Consider the following 17,366-nt stretch of genomic DNA (forward strand, 5'->3'; position numbering starts at 1 on the left):
TGCTGTGGCATGACCTTAAGAAGGCGGTTCATGCGCAAACCCTCCAATGTGGATGAATTACAATAATTCTGCAAAGAGTGACCACAATTCCTCCACAGCGCTGTAACAGACTCAGTGAAAGTTATCACAAACGTTTGATTGCAGTTATTGCTGCTAAGGTTGGCCCAACCAGTTGTTAGGTTTAGGGTGCAAACACTTTCTCACACAGGGCCATGTAGTTTTGGATTTTGTTTTCCCTTAATAATAAAAACCTTCATTTAAAAACGGCATGTTGTGTTTATTTGTTATCTTTGACTAATATTTGAATTAGTTTGATCCGAAATATTAAAGTGTGACAAACATGCAAAAATAAGAAGGGGTCACTTCATCTACAGCGATATTGTTGACTTGATTGCAAATAAATGCACAGACACTATTTAAACTGAACAGAGATGACATCACTGAATTCATGTCATTTTGCATTATTAACAGTGTTTTCCTAATTAATGTTGTTCAGTTGCTTTGACGCAATGTATTTTGTTTAAAGCGCTATATAAATAAAGTTGACTTGACTTGACTACAATAAATTTGGAGGTATTATCAAAAGTCATTAACAACAATACTCGTTGACTGACATTAAACGGTTTTTAGCTTTTTGTACAGTAATGTTTCTGGGCAATTAGAAACGGGCAAATAATAATTATATATATATATATATATATATATATATATATATATATATATATATATATATATATATATATATATATATATATATATATATAATTATTATTATTATTTATTTTTATTTTTTTGCTTTTTACATTGCATACAGTCCTGCAGCACCACCTGCTGGGTTCTTAGTATAAATTCTGCTGTTTGAAACAACAGTTATTTTAGCCTTTTAGGATTTTAGTTATTTTCTGTATCTCGACAAATTAAGCTCCGTACAGATTATTTAGTTGTTGGTCACTATAAAGTGCTTTTGACTTGCTGATACTGGTCATTGGAAAAAATAAATGGTAGGGTTAGAGACTCCAAAATTGTCTTTAATCGCTCAGATATATAATAATTATTTTGTTAAATTAAATGCTGAGCTCCTCTGTTTTGTTGTAAAGATGTGAACTATTATTGAACCTGAACCTGAAGCGGAAGAAGCACGCTGACACGGTGAACTCACAAATCCTGTTACTTTTCTCCGCGCTCCTCAGGATTGACCAATCACATTTGACAGTGATTACTAGCCAACGTTCGTTTATAATATATATTTTAGCAACTTCTAGAGCGAAATTGTACGAATTATACCAGTCATTTATAGTACAGATTTCTCAAGTGAGACAAAAAATGTAGAAATAAAATAAAAATAAGAAATCGTCCTCCGTCAAATGTGTCGCATCGGTTTTTCCGCGCCTCGACACGCCCCCTGTCGGAACATCCGTCGTGGTGTACTTCTGCAATCAGACGCGCGTCAGTCTGTCGTCACTCACGACTTGCGGATCTTCGGTCTGTTCCGCCGGTGTCGGTGAGCGCGAGGCGGACGCGCCCTCGGGTTGAGATCGACGCGGCTCAATAACGCGCAGAGTAGTGCTTCTGTAGATACAGCACGTGACGCGCGGATGAGCGGCGCGTCTGAGTAAGATGATCCGTGACAGTCACCAGATCCGCTGCTCTGCCCGTTCAACAGCCGACTAACGCTAGCTGACAGCTACAGCTGGCACAGATGAGCGGTTTATAAAGTCATGTAGTGTGTCTGTAGTCTTCGAGCAGTGATACAGATCAGATCAGATCAGTCTGTGTGACCTGACGCGTGAGTACTGGACTAAATCTACTTCATTACCGCTGCTCAAGTGTTCTGTATAATGTAGTCAAGTGCTGTTGAAACTTATGTCTCTCCACTACCTTTTTAAATAAAGTTTTTTTCTTTTTTCCTTTTTATTATATATATAATTTAGAACAGCCAATGAAATTCAATTTAGTGTAAAATATAGTTGTAATTTACTTCCTCTTAACATAAAGCAAATCATTTTAATACCTTTAATTCCAAATTATTCCCATCTTAATAATGACAGCGCAGTAATACTGTTTATCGCCTTCTTTAATGAGATCATAAGGTCAGAACTGATTATTAGTTAACAAATTTACTTTAGTTAACATCTTAACTGTACCTCAATTTTCTTTGGTCAGTTTCAGACAGTGTTATTGTAGTATTATCTATATACTAATAGTGCTCTCAAACGACAGTTTTTGTTTAGATAATATATATGTGTGTGTACTGTGTAAATTTAAGGAAAATGTTTTGTTTATATATATATATATATATATATATACATGTATGTTTGTGGATTTATAAATACATGATAAATATTCATTGTACACATACATATATGTAAACAAAAACTTTTATTATGGATGTGATTAATCGTTTGACAGCACTAACTAATGTACTATTTATTAATATTGAGAATTTTATATTTTCAGAGTTTATTTTAATTTGAGAATAAGTTTTAGTACTTTATGTACTTGCATTTTTATTGATGGTTGTTTTATTTTAGCTCTATTTCAATATCTGAAAACAGTTTTTTTTTGTTTTAGTTTAAAAAAAATGGTTTTGTATTGTGTATATAATTGTGGCTGAGAACTATGAGCAAAAAAATTTTCTCTCCTGTCCTCTCCTCTCCTCTCCTCTGTTATGTAAGTGTAAGTGTGTCTCTCATCTCTGTACTCGTGGGAGCTCTGACTCAAACGTGTCCTTGTTTGAGATCCCAGTGTAGTCCCAGGCCACTCTGTGATCAACCTGTTGCATTTACTTTGGTGTGTTCAGTGACAGTCATCTGGATTTGTATAAACCTGTTGAGTGACTCCTGTTTGTGTTTCCTTCCCATCTCCAGGTTTCTCCAGTTTTGAGTGAAGAGCTGTCATGTTCTCTGAGCCTACAGGCATCTACATACAGTTGCAAAATTGCCATTGTTGAAGAATATGAATCACCTGTGGGCAGTGCTACACGCAGAAGGATGTGTTTGCTTCATCCAGTCGTGAAATGAAAGACTGTAATGGACACGCTCCACATCACACTCCAGAGACTTTGACCCTAAAAGTGCCTGAGACAGCTGTCTATTGGAGTGCCACTTTCCTTTCCCATTTCTATCAGTTTTCTTCCTAAACAAACACCATTTTTATTTGGTAAAAATGGGCCCTTCTTTGTCTCCTTTCAATAATCTGCTATGCATGCTGCTGGGCATCTCGTTCACCGTCTGGTTCACACTGCTCTTGGTCTTCATCATCGTTCCTGCCATCTTCGGGGTGTCCTTTGGGATCCGCAGACTCTACATGAAAACGCTGCTCAAGGTGTTCGAGGTGAGGCAGGAGCTCGTCACGTTGGGTTTTCAGGATGCTGTTGTTCATACTGATTTATTTGTGACCTTGCATTTGTTCACTGGATTGTATAGAGTTGACAGAAAGGTTGGACTGAGACTGAGAGCGATAATTAACCAATCATTCAGTCGCATTAAATCAGTAGTTTTAAATACTTTAAGTGAATTTATGCATCACAACATTGTAATGCATGGAAAGAAAAATTTATATATTTAGCAAAATATTACATTTAACAGTGTTATTAAATTGTAAGCATTTAAAAAAAAAAATTAAGTGAGTTTTAGATTCTTAAATTACAATTAAATATTTAATGTTTATTAGATATCTGATATGATAATGACATTGTGTATAAAATCATGGTACTATTATGTCCAAAAAACACTGTATTATCACAGCACCGTGTCCAAAAACTGGTACTAGCATGGTACTTTTTGATACTTTTTATTTATTGAGTGTAGTGTCAACTTCTCATGTGCTTATGTTTTACATATTCATACTCTTATATTATTGAGTTCATCTGATAAGATGTAGATGAAGTTGGGAGTGCACAGTTTGCATTTTTTATGGGTCCAGAGAACATACTGGGATCTAAATATGAATACAGTCCTGTTTTAAACTAAGAGGCCAGGTGCAAGAAATGAGATCTGGATGAAGAGCACATGTTAAGCACATATGGTTAATGTTTCTAGACAATGCATGATTTGCTTCCTTTACTGGCAATGTCCCCCCCCCCAGATGAAAATCGTGGAGTGGAGGTGGAGTGTAGAGTCTCCAGCTGTGGCTGATGTATTTCAGCATTACCTCACGTCCGTCTGAGGCGGTTATGTAACTGCCTGAGCAGACATGCGTGTTACTCTCCTCCTGCTGCCTGAAACTGAAAACAAGTATTTTTCCAACATCAAACAGGAGAATTTATTGAAATAAAGGAGAAATTCTAGTGAAACGTCATGTTGTTTGGGTGTTAAACAACATTCGCTTAGCCAACCTAGTCACGTAAAGCTGTAAAGAGGAAGTTTGATAGATAATAATAGTTTTAAATCCCTAAAAAATGTTAAATAAGAAAAAAAAAATGCTAAAAAGTGCTATTCCTGGCTGTGTGTAGAACCTACAGCTCTGCAGCTGTACACAGCAACAGCATTGGACATTTATACTGTACCTTGAGCTTCCAGGGTCAAGATTAGGAAAAACTGTGTTGTGTCTCGGTCCTCAACCTCAAAGCACTCTTCTTACAGATTAGAAGAAACCTCAGACGGAGAAATAAGACAAATAAATAGACTAAGATTGAGGCATTGAAGATAAAGCAAAACGAGTGTTAATTTGGCAAGATGTCAATAGCAGCCCTTCAGTGTTTTCTGATTCTCAAGTCCGTTGTGTGCTCCACATGCCTGAATTAACATACTGACATTATTCGTCTTCCCACAGCTTTTCAATAAAGTGCTTGTTGTTCCCTCGGGGGAACATTATGTATGTATGTATGTGTGTGTGTGTGTTTGTTTGTGCTACAGTCCCCCGCAATATGTTTCCAAATCATGAAACAAGCAGTTTATTTTAAGGTCCATTATGATATAATCCATTGAGGAAGTAAATGAGTTTAATTTGGCGATGGTGACTCGCTGACTGTGCATTAGATGTGTAACAGAGTGCTGCAGGGATGACATTGTTTTAGGCCAAAACCTGGAAAAAACAAGTTAACCTAGCATTTTAGCAATTCCAGTTCCATTGGGGGAAGCTGTGGCCTAAAGGTTAGAGAGCCGGACTAGTTACCAGAAGGTTGCAGGTTCAAGTCTCGGTGCTGGCAGGAGTTGTAGGTGGGAGGGAGTTAATGAACAGCACTCTCTTCCACCTCAATATGTGAAACAAAAATATGTAATCACTGCAGCACTCTCTGGTTACAATAATATTTATGATTTTTTATGATATTTCCCAAAATTCATTGATTTATTTGTTGATCAGAGGGTTAAATATGTATTTAGTTTCAAATAAATTACATTCTAGCATTTGTATGCATATAAAGATTTAGATAATACTTTTATCTAATAATAATAATATTTTTTCAATTAAATCAAGATCAATATTTAGTAAAACTATACTAGAATGTCTCAGTGATAATAATATTGCATTAAATTGACGTTGTTTTTCTTTGTTTGTTTTTTTGTCAGTGGGCCACAGTGAGGATGGAAAGAGGAGCCAAGGAGAAAAACCATCTTTTGTACAGGCCTTGCAGTCTTAATAGTACGTGTGTCCGCACACCTGTGGGACGAGATCTGTTACTTCTGCTGTGTGCTCGTCTGCTTGTTCATCTGAGGGACATCGCTTGTTTTGGCGTGTCCCAAGTACACTGTCAAACTCACAGAACGTGTTCTGGGGTGGTTTTGTCAGTTGACCTATCAACACAAAGATCAGGCAGCAATTAAAGGCAGTCAAACTACATTTGTGTCTAGGGCTGGATGATTTTTAGATTTATGGTTTTTTTAAATTACATCGATTCGATATTGCTTCTCAAAAGCCACGAATCAATTTTTTCCAGTATTTATTTCAGCACACATTCTCTGTAGGATTTTTATGCTCAAATGAAAGACTTTTTAAGACCTGAACACATAAAATGAATACCTTATGAAGAGGGTAGGGCAATGTCTATAGTCCCATAAAATACCATAAAATTACTGTAAAAAGCATAATTTACAGTTCAGATACAAGTTTTCACAAAAACGAAATGATATTTGACATTTCAGCCTTTAAAGCAAAAACAGGAAATATGGTATATGCGCACTCGTCTAACTTCCTAGACTTCATCACCGAATGTATGGTGCACTCTGTAGATGTGTTTTGTATTTGCTTTTCGCGATATACTCATAATATCAAATGACATATATAACGATATTATCGCAGACTATACATATTGCACAGCCCTATGTTTAGATTTTTATAATACACTGTCTTCTTATCGATCCACCAGTTGACATTTAATGTTCTGTGTGTTTGCAGGGTAAAAACATGGGTCGATTTTCGCATTGGTCTGAACTATGAACAAAACAACAGTTGTATTGAAAATGCTCATTCACTCTCTGCCAGCAGGTGGAGCGTTTGGTAGAAATATAACCTTTCCCCTTGTTTAATTATCACATTTAGGCATATCGCAAATCTGGTCTTTCCATCCCAAATTTTAAGACCTTTTGAAATCATAATTAAGACTTTCTTGTACAATTTAATACTTTTTTTAAGGCCTTAAATTTGATAGAACTAAATTCAAGACCCCGCGGAAACCCTGTTAAACAAGATCTGAGTAATGTGAATCTTATCATTACTCTGCTCCACTAGATGTCACTCTTATTTATCTTGCGCAATGTTACAACGGAAAGCCTGTTACTCATTCAGCGCTTATCTTATGAAACTGCTGATGAGAACCAAGAACAAAGCCATACGCGTGATTCACAATGCTCAGGTGAAATGCTAAAGGAATACTATACATTTACAGAAACATTTGATATCACGGATAAGGCGCCATGATTTCTGCAATCAATGAATGAATGGCGGATGGTGCAGCGCATTGTTTTGTTTAATAACGTACATACATACTGAAGCGAGGACGACGCTTGCGGTGTTTTCAACTTCTATCATCTCACTATGATGATATGAATACACAAATATCATCTCCAGCTGCTCTGAGAGTCACTTTATTAGCATTTCACCGTTTCATTTGAGAAAACTACCGATGTATCACATACACAGCAGCTGCAAGTTCCTCACGGCAACCCGTCAAAATAAAAGTAACGTTATAGTTTAACGTTAAGGAACGTCAGAATATATTACTATATAGCAGTCTTAAGACTTAATGCTACTACTGCTCATACATATTAATCTTTTTGTATTCACCATTTGTAAACTCGTGTTTACTTTTTAGAAATATCAATAGGATTTGTATTAAAACTATATTCACTGAATGTAATAAAAAAAATCGACAATCGAAATCGAATCGAAGTGTTTGTTGATCTAATTGCAGATTAAGAAAATATAATTTCTTCTAATTTCTTGATATTGTGTGTATTATTTTATCCCAGGCATTATTGCTAAAGAACCTACATCACTTGAAGACGAGCTCAAAGAGATTCGGCGAAACTGCAGCAGCCCAGAGTTGGAAGGCTCCGCCTCCACCATCACAGGCCCCTCCCCTTCCTCGTCAGAGTTTGAGATGTCGGACACCTTCTACTTCTGCCGCCGTGGCATTGAAAGCATCGTAGATGACGAGGTTACCAAGTGTTTCTCGGCAGAGGAGCTGGAGTCGTGGAACTTGCTGACCAGGAGCAACTATAACTTTAACCACATCAGCAGCAGACTGACGGTGCTGTGGGGTCTCGGGGTTGTCATCCGTTATGGGTTCCTGCTGCCCCTCAGGTGAGGAGGTTCGGCGCTAATATTACAATTCTGGTTGATACAAAGAATTTGTATTGCCAGTAACCCATAAATAGCTGATATTTCAGTTTTACACTATTTTGCCTAATATATTAAAATAGTATAAACTAAAATCAGTAATTTTGAATGGCAGTGAATGGAGGCGTTACATCATTGTAATGTACAGTATGAGAAATGTATATTCATTTGTAAATTTTAAATTTGCTAAGAATATATTTAACCATGTTAAAAGTATTCCAGTAATTACTTCAGTGAACATTAGATGACAGTACAAGTAATAAAATATATTTAAAAAATAGGAGAAATAATCATCAAAATTAAATACAGAGTATTGGCTTCCAATATAAGCTGGTACTAGAAAATTAAAAAACCTAATTTATGCTGGTAATGGATGAGGTACCAATATATAGTGTGAAGTAAACTAAGAAAATAACCCTCATTTATTGAATAAACAGATGAGACACTCACTGTGTTCTGGCACGTGTGTCTGAATTTAGCGTCTTACAATACAGGCTAATTCTGCCGCCCCTCAGGGCCTTATGGAGCTTGTGTAGGATTAATGTCAGTCAGGGCAGTGGCCTTAACCCACATTCCTTAATATAAACTCCTCACCATCCCGTGGGCACATTTGAGATGAGGAAGTGCGCCTGATATCTGAGCTCTGTTTAATCAGATGCTATCAGCCGCTTATTGCAGGATTAATTGAATTATGGACAGAAACCCGAATGCTCAGTATTATTGCTTGAACTTTTTAGCAGCATGCATTGGGTCAGAGCTGTGGTGCGATGGAGAGTGTGTGTGCTCCTGGAACTGTTGTGATCATAGCTCATGTGGGTTTATATTTGACCTGTGAGTGACATATTACAGTCTCTCTAATCCATCAAAGAGCAGGTCACTTGGTATTTTAAAGTGTCCTAATATTGTCTTGGAGTCCCCTACAACAGATTTAAATGCATTTAAGATCAGAAAGCATTGCAATTTTATCAGAATATACATTTGATATTAGAGTCATTTGCCAATGATTCCAAAATGATTTGTTCCTAGCAAGTTCAGAGCAAACCCCTCCCTTCCTCAAGCCTACTCTGCTCTGATTGGTCAGCTGGACAAGCCTGTTGTGATTGGCACAGAGAGGAGTCCTTGAGACAGTTACCCAGCACTTCTATTGACAAAACACCTTCACATTAAACAATAATATAGTGCGCCAATCCGTTCTTATAATAATGACATAATACAAAAACACTTATTCAAGCAAATCGGGCACACAGCTAAAGTTTAGCTGCTAAACTGTGAACACTTAAAAGACTAATGGTGGGTTCCTGACTAACTGATAAACAATACAGTCTGTAAACCAAAATATGTCTAGTGTAATGTTTGAAGAACGACAGACAAAAGACGCTCTGTCTTAACTTTGAATCAGAACAGCTGTGTCACAGGAGCACCAGCCTTAAATAACTCCCTCGTATCACCCGCATTAACCCTAGAACTGCCGCTGCAGCACAATAAACAGCAATTTCACAATGATTATAAAGTCTGTGTGCTACACTACATTCATTATTATTAAAATAAGTAATTAGAAAAACCTCAGTCTACAATAATCAACACATTCTTAGGAAATAGTGAGTTCACAGTAAATTATCAGAACTTCTTCAGTACGACAGTGATTTGTTTTACCTGGAAACCTAAAGCTGTACTAGGTATACATCACATATTAGCAAAACAACTTGGTATTTTGAGCACTCAGTTGAAAATATACACGTAACGTATCAATCGTTCTACTTACAGGTTGTGGTTCGGAGATGCTTGTTAGTCCAAATTAAGAAGATCAGAAGCCAACAAAGATAAAAGCCAAGATTAGAGATTAATATTTTATATAAAAAATGCACTCAGTAATTTATTGCTTATTAATTTTTTTTTAATGTAAATAAAATGATTAAATATTAAAATGATATACAATCATATGATATGAATACTCTGAATATTCTGCATAAAGTATAGGGTATGTTTCAGAGATCCAGAAACTGCAAACAAAACACTTTTAAATGGAAAATAGTTCAAAGGGTCAGTTTTGTAAAGACTGTTCTAGAGTTGGAGCTGAAATGTCTTGTTTTTGGTTCATCAGGTTAACATTAGCAATCACAGGAGTGGGCCTATTGGTTGTCTTAACTGCCATGATTGGTTTTCTGCCCAATGGGAGGTAGGAAACAATATAATATAACAAATTTTAAACTAGTCCTAGATCTGTAAGGCCAGTAACGGATGTTAGCGTGTCTCTGTGTGTGTTTGCAGGATGAAGAATTTTCTCAGTGAGAAGGTGCACCTGATGTGTTATCGTATCTGTGTGAGAGCGCTGACTGCTATCATCACATACCATCACAGGTAAGAAGCGCCACAGAAAAACATGTGCACGCTTACTCGAAATCTCCTATCTGGAGCCTGCATTCTGAAACAACATGTTCCCAATCACACACATACATGCTCACAATAGCATACTCATACTCATACACTCACAATGAGATTCTCACAATCTTATGAACACACATGCACACCCACATTACCTACAGTACACTAACAATCAGACATTCACATACACGGGCAGTCACACACACTTTCTCAATCAGGCAGTCACACAATCACAATTACACAAACTAATACCCATTCTGAATCACATACATGCACACTAACATTCACTCAGTCATACACTTGCTTACAATCTGACACGTTCACAATAACACCTCCATACACTCAAATGTTTTATTCTTTATTTAACCAGGTTTTAATCATGCATTCAGAATCACATGCTCACAACCACATATTCAAAGTTCCCTTTGAAGTAGTTCTTCAAACCTGACTGTCTTCCTTGGGACACGAAAGAAACATTTGGAGGAATGTGCATATTGCTCTTTTCAGTGCATTTGACCCTAAGCAAAGACCTTCCCCCTGAATTACTGTTGCTATGTCTGACAACCCATGACACTCTCACGCCAGGCAGTGAAAAATACATCAAGGAGCAAAAAGGACACCGACAACGAGCCGACAGACAAGACAGAGCAGGTTACTTTAGGTGTGAGACAAAGTCTAAGCTTTTACATTTTGTTTGCTCTTTAATGTGTCTTTAACATCTCTTCCTCTTAAATAAACATGAATCAACATCAGAAGGTATCTAGTTTCAACCGTGAAAAGACTTCAGTAATCAGTACACCTGAATGTAATAAAAAAGGTCAATTCTTCAAGGTCAAGTCCACCGACGTTAATCTACTCTCTACTCTCTACTCCACTGTCCTGTCTGTAATAGCAGAAACAGTGTTATGATTGGTCAGATCGCCTGTCAATCAGAATTCCTTGTGAATTAGAGCTGGTGCTTGAGAAAGTTAACTTCTTTAGCATGTTCTGAATCGATGGTTAAGGGATGATTAGATTCTGAAGTTATCTGACACACAATAGAGTAGGGTCAGACATAATAACACCCAAACGGTGACAGTGGGTTAACATGGGTTTGGTGTTTCAATGTCAGCTCAGCTTTCAACTCAATTTGAACTCCTCCAGTTCCCTCTTTATAATCATCTCATCTTGTCATTCCTGCATGTGTTCATGTGTGGTGTTTCAGGTCACTGTCCTCCTGTGCATTCTCTCTCTATCTCCTGTTCTCTTCTTCCCAAAATACGATAAGAATAAAGAAAAGTCTTTCTCTTTCTTTCTTGACCAGTCAAATTGTCTCCTTTCCCAGGCACGTTCAGGGTTTTGTAACAACAAAACAGCATGAAGAAGATACTATTAATCTGTTAGACAAACTCACATTGCTCTGCCTCTCCTGCCACTATTAACTCCCTCTGCTCAGAAACCCGTCTCTTTGTGTTTCTCTGGGACAGTGAAAACAAACCCAAGAATGGAGGCATCTGTGTCGCCAACCACACGTCACCCATTGACGTCATTATACTAGCCAGTGACGGATGCTATGCAATGGTAAGTTTGTGTTTCTTAGTGGGTATGTGTGAGAAAGCTGCTCTCAGAGGGTTAATCGTGTGTGTGTGTGTGTGTGTGTGTGTGTGTGTGTGTGTGTTATAGGTGGGTCAGATCCACGGGGGCCTGATGGGGCTCATTCAGAGGTCTATGGTGAAAGCTTGTCCACACATTTGGTTCGAGCGCTCGGAAGTCAAAGATCGCCTTCTAGTGGCTAAAAGGTAATACAGCATCACAGCTTGTTCTTATATCTGTGCCTTTTAACCAAAAGTGCTGGATTCTTCTAAAAAATATTCCTCTTAGTTGAAATATTTCACTGAATTGGATTATTTTAAACACTCATACATTGTTATTATTGTTATTAATCAAAAGAGTTTGATTCCAGGTTGAGCGATCACGTAAAAGACAAAAGCAAACTGCCGATCCTCATATTCCCTGAAGGTGAGCTGAACTCATTCTCAGAAGTTTGTGTTAATATGAACGGGAGACTTAGGCTACGTTCACACTGCAGGCTGAAACGACCCAATTCCAATTTCTTTGCCCCTTATGCGACCTGTATATGATCTTTTCATGACAGTCTGAACGACACAGATCCGATCTTTTCTAATGTGACTCAGGCCACTCGTGTATGTGGTCCTGAATCTGATACGTATCCGATCTTTTGAAATGCGACCTCCGTCTGAACGGCCTGGCCACATGTATCCGTCCCGTACGTCATTGATACGCTACAAACATCATAATTCTGCGTTGAAGTAGGAGGGAACGAGAAGAGCCACTCACATCAGTATCCCACCACTCCTGGCTGCGACTCCGCACCCACACGTTTCTCAGTACCGACGTTGCTAACACTCTGCTCCACAAAACGCCATGGCCAAAAACCTTGCTCTCCTCCTCCTTTTTAATTTTCTTCTTAAAACGAGAAGATTGTAATTGTGCTGGCTCCGTTGGGAAAATAACGTTAATATGGCAAAAAGAGCTCCGCTGTTGTCTACAATGTTGTTTACATCCATGTTTAACGTTAGCTACTTCCGCAAACAACGAGTGACGCTGTTCACCGTTGAGTACTCTTCTGCGCATGCGAGTCACTTCTGGGTCATTTCAAGTTCACACAGGAGATCACAAAAGGTAGCATTTAATTGGAAATGTGAACGGCGTTGCAAAAAAATCAAATTTTTTCAAAAAAATCGGAATTGAGCATTAAGCCCTGTAGTGTGAACGTAGCCTAAAGTACTACTATGTTTGTTTCCTGCATCCACGGACATTAAAACATTTGGGGATGGTAATATTTGTAATGTATTTAAAAGAAGTCTCTTATGTTCATCAATGCTGCCTTTATTTGTTCATACAGTAAAATACAGTAAAACGGTAATACTGTGAAATATAATTTATATTTCCATTAATGGTTTTCTATTTGAAAAACATTTTAAAATGTAATTCATTCTTGTGATGCAAAGCTGAATTTTCAGCCTCCATTACTCCAGTGTCTCATGATCCTTAATATTTTTGTGGAAGCTTACTAACCCTCAACTTTTGAACAGTAGTGTATGTATTTGTAAATTGAAATGCTTGTGAACTGATCTGTTTTTTTCAGGCAGAGAAAGAATGTGACGGAAAAACTTGTTGTGAATGAATAAATTACAGTTGACCTTTTACAGTTTCTCCACTGATTCATAAGTGCATATAAACGTGTAGTAACTAACATGGAATAAGTGATGCAATTTGGTTGTTAATATGCTATTACTGTATGTTTATATTATGTTTGTCTCCAGGTACCTGCATTAATAACACATCAGTCATGATGTTCAAGAAAGGAAGCTTTGAAATTGCCTCAACCGTCTACCCTGTCGCCATAAAGGTCAGAACATCTCACTTCCCTTGTGAATACTTCGGGTTAGGGATGTGTGCAAACCTTGAACATCAAGAATTAAACGCTGGTTAAACAATGTTTGTGTTGTGATCTTAAAATGATACGTGAATGGCACCCATGCTAGTCTGAGACCGCTAATGAAAATACTGCTATGTTAAGAATTACATCTTTTTAATGAGGTCTCAAACTTTTGGACTCTACTGCAAATTGTTAGACATGTTGAGTTTAACGTGAGCTATTTCTGTTCTCTGAGTTGATCTGAGTTATGGCTGGTGGATGATATAACAGATATAACAGGCGAAACAAAAAATCCCATAGACCTGAGCCATCTCTAGGGACTTGGGGGTGGACTCTTTTGACTTGGTACAGTAAGCAAGCCCCTAGCCATCCAAGAAAATCATAGCAACATGTTTGAAACCACCCACAACACCCTGGCATCAAGTACAAATCTAGTATTACCACAGTGTCCTCTTTTCATTGCTGAAATAACTTTTTTTTTCTTTTACCGATCCTTTACATGAGCAAATATCCTCTGACAGGGCAGTTAATGCGTTTGTTACACGTAAAACATGCTGGACATCGTGATTATTCCCAATTAAAAGATGTTTTTTCAGTTATCAGTAATGTAATGTAGCTGGTATGATTTCACTGTGAAGCTGCTTTTTCAAAGGTTCCTCCTCGTTTGCATCCTCTTTTACTTTATCAGATTTTTTGCTAAGAAAAATGATGAAGGGCAGATGATTAGGATGTTGATGTCATAATCAGTATTTGTCAGCAATAACATGTTAACATCCTTAAAACAAGATCACTTGGGAGGCAAAATTGTGTAAGATATTTTTTACATTGTGTTAGCTTCAATGTGTTTTGTTTTTAAATGCACTTTTCTCTGTGTATTTTAAGCTTTATTTCAAGGTTTAAAAGTTTTAAATACCATCAATTTTTTAAACAGATAAGAAATAATATCTGTATGTATTTGTTTTGAGAATATGTAGGTGTTTCCTGGAGAAAAAAAATGCGTCAGCATTGTGTTGGTGGTTGCATTGTATTTAATTAGCATGTTTTGTGATTTTCTAGTATGACCCTCGGTTTGGGGAAGCCTTCTGGAACAGCAGTAAGTTTGGGATGGTGAATTATCTGCTCAGGATGATGAGTAGCTGGGCCATCGTGTGCAGCGTGTGGTACCTGCCTCCGATGAACCGTCAGGTAATGCCTACACACATACATCCACTCCTTGAATGCAGTTAAATCCGTATTATGAATGATTGCACTGCCCTTCCTATTTTTAAATTGGTGCATTTAATACTCAAATCAAGCACAAATGAGCCTGTGTGGGTTTGGAGTTTTGTCCACCCACCAAAGATTGGAAATGGACATCTGTGTTTGCATGTGGGCATGCAGATAAACAAATACACCATTGTTTTTTAATGCACGTAAAGGCTCCTGTCCCAAAAACCGCCCCACCTTGAATGCTACAAAAGTTCTCTGGAAAATCACTTCCTTTGTGTATTTATAGTTTGATTTCCTATTTCAGAAAAATAATAATGGTTTCTTCAATTATACTGCTGTTAACTGAAAATGCTGAGAATGCGTTTTTTTTAAACAAGTGTGAAAATACATTTTTAGCACTTAATCAATTTTAAAACCAAAGGTCAGGTTTTTTTTTTTCAGTGTCTGTTTTGTCAACTTGCAGGAAGATGAGGATGCAATGCAGTTTGCTAACAGAGTAAAAGCAGCCATTGCCAGACAGGGTGGTCTGGTGGACCTGCTGTGGTAAGTCAATATCTGACTCAAAATGAAAAATCTGTAAATCTGGCTGTAAATAAATGGCAGATATGGAACGAATATTAATCTAGCAACATAAAATGAACCTTAAAGGTAGGGTAGGATTTCAGAAAGGCTAGCAGTAGCAAGCTAGCTTTAAAAGCGTAAGATCCCACTCTCCTAGCAAATCACTCTCTAAAGTCAGGCCTCCTCCAAAACACATGAACACGCAGTCCAGTTCAGAGGCTAACCACCGACACGATGAGAGAGGATTGAATGCAACTCTGTCAGATTATCTCATGTCTCGTTCACTGGTGAGAAAACTTTAAAGTGCAAAGTTCATAACATTATAATAATAACGCCTTCCAGTCTCACTCGGTCTGCAGTAGTGCAATGAGCAAAGAACTAACGGTGCACAGGTGTGCAGATACATATGTTTACAGGACAGCTTATTGTAGCCCTCGGACTGAGGAATATGATTGGAAGAACATTTTATGGTCCTACACCTTCTTCAGACAGTATAAATACATTTAGACCATTTAACTTAGTGAATGCTATCAGGATGTGAATAGAGACTTTTAAACAGCATAACAAAATATGTTTCTGAACCAGATCACCTACCCTGTCTTTAACGTACATAACCGATAAGAAAAACGGTTGCACTTTATTTTACAGTACGTGTACTATCATGTACTTATAGTGAACTTACAGTGTATTTATCTAAGAAAGTTCTGGTAATACAAGGTAACTACATGGGGTAGGGTTAGGTTTAGGGGTAGGTTCAGGGTTAGTACCTAGTTATTACATAGTTATTGTAATTACTATAATAAGTACATAGTATGTACATGAGGAACAGGACTGTGAAATAAAGTGCTACCAAAAAAAACATCAAGTTTGAGCCGTCACACAGGGAGTTGTGGTAATGTCAATGTAGGGGTTTTGTGAGATGACTTGTTCTTTCTCACTTCTAAAAACTGTAAATTTAACAGTATTCTACTGTAAAATAGTTTGAAATGTCCAATTCGTTACATTATTACAAATTTTCCACTATAATGAAATTTACCTTTGACCAATTAACAAGTTTATAACCGCAGCAATTTTACAGTCTTTTACTGTAATCATGATCATTTATTTACAGTTTGAACACATCTGTTGAGGCCAAAGAAAAGTAATAAAAACACTCTTAATATAACTGACTGTCTGTTCAGACAAAATGTCTGGTTTAAACTGGTTTAAGCTGATCTCAGAAACCCTTTTAAACCCGGCCGACATGGTTTTGACCAGACTGGGAGGTCAGCAAACCAGCTTAGGCATATTAAACTGCTTTTCTTAGTAGATAAATGGCTTTTTTTGGTAAATGTTTAGTTGAAACAATTACTATTCTATATTTCTTTTAAGGGATGGTGGGTTGAAACGAGGGAAAGTGAAAGACAATTTCAAAGAGGAGCAACAAAAACTCTACAGCAAGATTTTGGTTGGAACGCAGGAGGTCCGCAGTCGCTCTTGAGGAGCGAAGACGAATCAGGTGAGGACCTGGAGGACAAGAGATGGTTCAGAGACCTGGACGACGACCTTACGGTTTTGTTTTACATCCAATAACAAGTTACTGTCCTTGTTTAATTGTTCGTCTTTGTGAAAAAGACCGAAATGTGTCCAGTGTAAGGTCAGATCGGGATCAAAACACCAGGAGATGTGTTTTGATGTGTAATGTTACTTGTACTGAATTGAATGTAGCGTGATTCAGTCTATAGTGGCCGGGTTACTCATGAGGAGTCATAAGGACTCAATGCAGCAGTTTAATGCTTTCTCTCTTTTGTTATCATTAACTCTTAACGTGTCATTAGGACGCGGTAAACTATTACATTTGATGGCCATGTGTGGTTGAAGGAAACGTCTCATCAGGCTGCACCTAGGTGTCCGAGAGCATTTCTCTCTCTTTCTGCTATACTTCTGAATCACTTTAATCCTGGATTTTAACAGGAGAAAACCGTGGAAATATGCACGGAAAACCTGCTCTTTA

At 37.5% G+C, this 17,366-nt stretch overlaps 1 protein-coding gene across 1 annotated transcript; it reads left to right on the forward strand.

Moving 5' to 3' along the window:
- Positions 1–1,412: 1,412 nt before the first annotated feature.
- LOC113070713 (glycerol-3-phosphate acyltransferase 4-like) lies at positions 1,413–17,366 on the forward strand. Its single transcript, XM_026244117.1, has 13 exons — positions 1,413–1,786; positions 2,868–3,333; positions 5,511–5,583; positions 7,410–7,743; positions 9,881–9,955; positions 10,048–10,137; positions 11,628–11,721; positions 11,824–11,939; positions 12,104–12,159; positions 13,488–13,573; positions 14,660–14,788; positions 15,276–15,355; positions 16,745–17,366. Exons 2-13 carry the CDS (start codon positions 3,166–3,168, stop codon positions 16,851–16,853), a joined length of 1,410 nt encoding a protein of 469 aa, XP_026099902.1. The 5' UTR covers positions 1,413–1,786; positions 2,868–3,165; the 3' UTR covers positions 16,854–17,366.

This window comes from Carassius auratus, unplaced genomic scaffold (genome assembly GCF_003368295.1).
Source record: "Carassius auratus strain Wakin unplaced genomic scaffold, ASM336829v1 scaf_tig00005214, whole genome shotgun sequence".
NCBI classification, from domain to species: Eukaryota; Metazoa; Chordata; class Actinopteri; order Cypriniformes; family Cyprinidae; genus Carassius; species Carassius auratus.